General features: G+C 36.9%; 1 protein-coding gene across 1 annotated transcript; it reads left to right on the top strand.

The window, feature by feature from the left end:
- The first annotated feature begins 362 nt into the window (after positions 1 to 362).
- On the top strand, positions 363 to 857 carry LOC142635701 (uncharacterized). Its single transcript, XM_075809821.1, has one exon. It carries the CDS (start codon positions 363 to 365, stop codon positions 855 to 857), a length of 495 nt encoding a protein of 164 aa, XP_075665936.1.
- The last annotated feature ends 2,832 nt before the right edge of the window (positions 858 to 3,689 follow it).

The raw sequence follows: 3,689 nt of genomic DNA, 5'->3' as shown, positions 1-3,689 counted from the left end.
AACGATGAGTGCCAAAAATCCTTCTAACTTATCAAAAAGTATCTCCTCCACCCACCTATCCTAGTGCCTTCACAACATGGAAAACCCGTACTCCTATACCTTTCCATTATAAGGGATGCAGTTGAAAGTACGCTTGCACAAGAAGATAATGAGAAGAATAAGAGGGCCATATATTACTTAAGCAAGAGATTCCATAATTACAAGACTATGTACACTCCCATAGAAAAGTCATGCTTCGCACTTGTTTGGGCTGTACAGAAATTGAGACGTATTGTTTTACCCTTCCAAATATGGGTGGTGGCAAGAATGGACCTATTGAAGTATCTCTTTGAGAAGCCTGCTTTGAGTGGAAGATTGTTAAGATGGTTGATTTGGTGGCAAAATTCGATTTGAAGTATGTGGCCAAACAAACTATCAAGGGAAGCGTCGTATCATTTTATGCCAAGAATCCCATAGAGTGGGAAGATGGTAAAGAGGATTTTCCGGATGAAGATATTTCAGATGTTGAGTTAGGGACATGGAAGATTTACTTTGACAGAGCCGTAAATCAATATGAAGATGGGATAGGAATACTCTTGATCATTCCCAAGGGGTCTCATATACCTTTGGCAATTAAATTGAACTTTGAAGCAACTAACAACATGGTTGAATATGAGGCTTGCATTGCGGGAATGGAAGCTCTTCGAGAATTAGGAGTAAAAGAGGTTGAAGTCTTTTGGGATAGAACTTTGGTTATAGCCCAAGCACAAAAGTTGTGGAAAGTGAAGAAAGAACATTTGAAGTCCTATCAACAATACCTAGAAGACTTGACCAAGACCTTTGACAAGATTGAGTATACAATCATCCCTAGAGCTTAGAATCAGTTTGTGGTTGCCTTGACTATCTTAGCCTTCATGGTTGAAATACCCGAGGGAGTATGGAGACGGCCCTTGGAGATTGAAAAAAGTTATGGGAAGTTCATAAATGGAAGACCGAAGCTTCAGTAATGGCCTTAGAGGAAGAAGTAGTTCTGTGGTACTATGACATCATAAAGTTCTTGGAACTAGGGGCATATTTGGTTGGTGCCGATAAGAGAGAACGTCGTTCCATTAAGAAGTTCATCAAGGAATTTATGGCCCTTACATGAAACAACAAAGTTGCTAAATCGTAGTATTATGCCATTTCGGCCATAATAATTAGTTTTCATTTATTGACTAAGGCATTAGTTGGTTGGATCACATACCCTGGCCTAACTCGAGAGACATATGTATCCAACTATTCATATTTGTATAAGACCAGTCGAAATCCAACTATTCAACTATAATGTACAAGACGGATAATCAATCGAGCCTTGAGTGGGAACCTTTGAACTTTTTGGGCCAGGATTATGTTGAACTTTTGAACTATCAATAAGGCCAGGTCAAGCCCGGTTCATCAGGATCAAAATTGAGATTGCCATTAATAAGCCGTTGCATCGAGGTAGTTTCGTTGTTAATCTTGAGGGTGATAAGGTACGCATTGGCTTCAGATATGAAAGGCTTGTTGGGTAGTGCTTCCAGTGTGGCTGCCTGGGTCATGAGGCGAGAGATTGTTCAACCCCTAGATGTTCAAATCAAAGTGAATTTCCATACAGTGAGTGGCTAAAAGCAAGCTTAAGGAAGTCGAAGGCTGGATCAGATGGAAGAAAGAAAAGCTCTTCTCAACGTGAACCACCACGGGGTGAGGCAAATGGGTCTAAGTTTCAAACACATTCATACAATACGGTGGTGAAAGCCGTAACTGATGAACAAGATGGAGCCTAAAGTCCAAGCAGAGTGGAAGGATCAAACCCAGATATTCAGTTACAAGGAAATGAAATAGCAGGTCCTCAAAATTTGAATTTAAAACTCACCCACTTCTCAATAACTCTATCCCACGTTGATAGCATTCCTATTGACGATGAGGTCGACACAACTAAGGACTCTAAGGCAATGATAATTGCTGCCCCTGAGGAAGCCGAAAATTGGGTGAGTGTCCTAGTGGATTATGCTAGTGAAAGTTCATGCAATCAAGGAGTATCAATTCAGGGCATGATTGCGTGCCAAATAATAGCGAGATTTCCTCTGACTTGATTGATACAATCAACCACAATCGTGACTTAATGGGGAAACAAGGTGAGCAAATATCTCTGAAACAAGGTGAGCAAATATCTCCACCGGGTTTTGAGGAATCAAGGATACATTTTAAGGTTGGCTATAGTAACGAGCAAAGTAGCGAGGGTGCTAGTAAGGGCCGGCCCAAAAGAAGTTGTAATAAAGATAAGGGTGTGAGTCAATCCATGCATAGTCCAAAGTAGTTGAGTCCATGAAGAAGTCTACAATTGAAAGCTTGAAAGCAATGATGAGTTGGAAGAGGCTTACCACAAGACCTCATACTTTTATTAATTCTTCAATTGTTGATGTGGAATCTGGGCAAGAAAGGAAGCAAGAAGAAAACGTGAAAAAGGAGGCTACGGTTGTTAAGGGAGAAAAGAAATAGAGAACTGTGGAGAATGAGCAAGGTGTTGTATCAACTATGGGATCCACAGAGGTTGCAAGGCAACCCTGCTGGACATAATGACAATCCTAAGTTGGAAAAAAAAAATCATCATTTTGATGTCCTTGTAAATCAAGAAGTTGTAGTTTGGCACTTTTTTTTGGTTTTCTGGGCATCCGGAGACTTTGAAGTGAAGTTTTGCTTTTCTTGCAGTAGTTTGGATTTTGAAGATTTTTTTCTTTGTTCTATTTTTTCTTTTTTCTTTCTTTACGATGTAATTGCGCTACTCTAGCGTATGCTAGTGTTGCAAAAGAAAATGAGGGGTCTCTATTTAGTTAATAGAATGTCCCTCTCTCTCTTCCCCATTGTATATCATGATTCTCAATTAATAAAGTCTATTATCGTTTCCTCTCAAAAAAAAAAAACTGTCAAATCTATTCAAACAAATTATTCTGAGACCAGATAACGAAAAAGAAAATTGAAAAAAAGGGCCTTGTGAATATCTACCTTTAGAGTATTTTCAACTCCTTTTTTCAAATTTTTATTTTGTTTGGAGAGTAAACAACAGAACAATTACGTTTACCTTTTCGCTACCTACTTTTTTCAATTACATACTCTTTATCATTTATTTTTCCCATTTAAATATTATTTTTTCATTCATTTATATTTTTTTTAATCTTCCTTTATACAGTTCCAACCGTAGTAATTGTAAAATTTTCAACAAATCTAGTTAAGCATTTGTGGCAATGTACAGTGAGTTATAGAATCATCTAATTTTAATTTTAATGCTTGCATTAATTTGAAATTTATCAAATTTACATTAGTCTTGCGCATGTCTTTTAAAAATTCTATATAATTCAAAATTTATCAAAACCTTTTATTTCTTATTCTCTATTTTATTTTTGAGAAATTTTATGTCCAGAATATTTTCATAAAAAATCTTAAGTGGCAGGTTGTTATTGGGCAAAAAAATTAATTTAAGTAGTGGATTTAAATTAGAATAAGTAATAATTTCTTACTTAGAATTTATTGTGGAAATATTGTGTATACTCCCCCCACTCACATAAATGGTGGGTCCCACCATGAATTTAATTAGTAGGACCCACCATTCATGTGAGAGGAGGGAGTACGCATTTATGGTACTCTAGGAGTATACAATAAATTTTTGTGTGTATATAGTACTTTCTTTTTATTTT

This window comes from Castanea sativa, chromosome 5 (genome assembly GCF_040712315.1).
Source record: "Castanea sativa cultivar Marrone di Chiusa Pesio chromosome 5, ASM4071231v1".
Lineage (NCBI taxonomy): Eukaryota > Viridiplantae > Streptophyta > Magnoliopsida > Fagales > Fagaceae > Castanea > Castanea sativa.
This window is presented reverse-complemented; position numbering and strand designations above follow the sequence as displayed.

Bases quoted from the DNA above. Each gene is read 5' to 3' on its own strand.
- LOC142635701 (XM_075809821.1), top strand. From the start codon at position 363: ATGGTTGATTTGGTGGCAAAATTCGATTTGAAGTATGTGGCCAAACAA.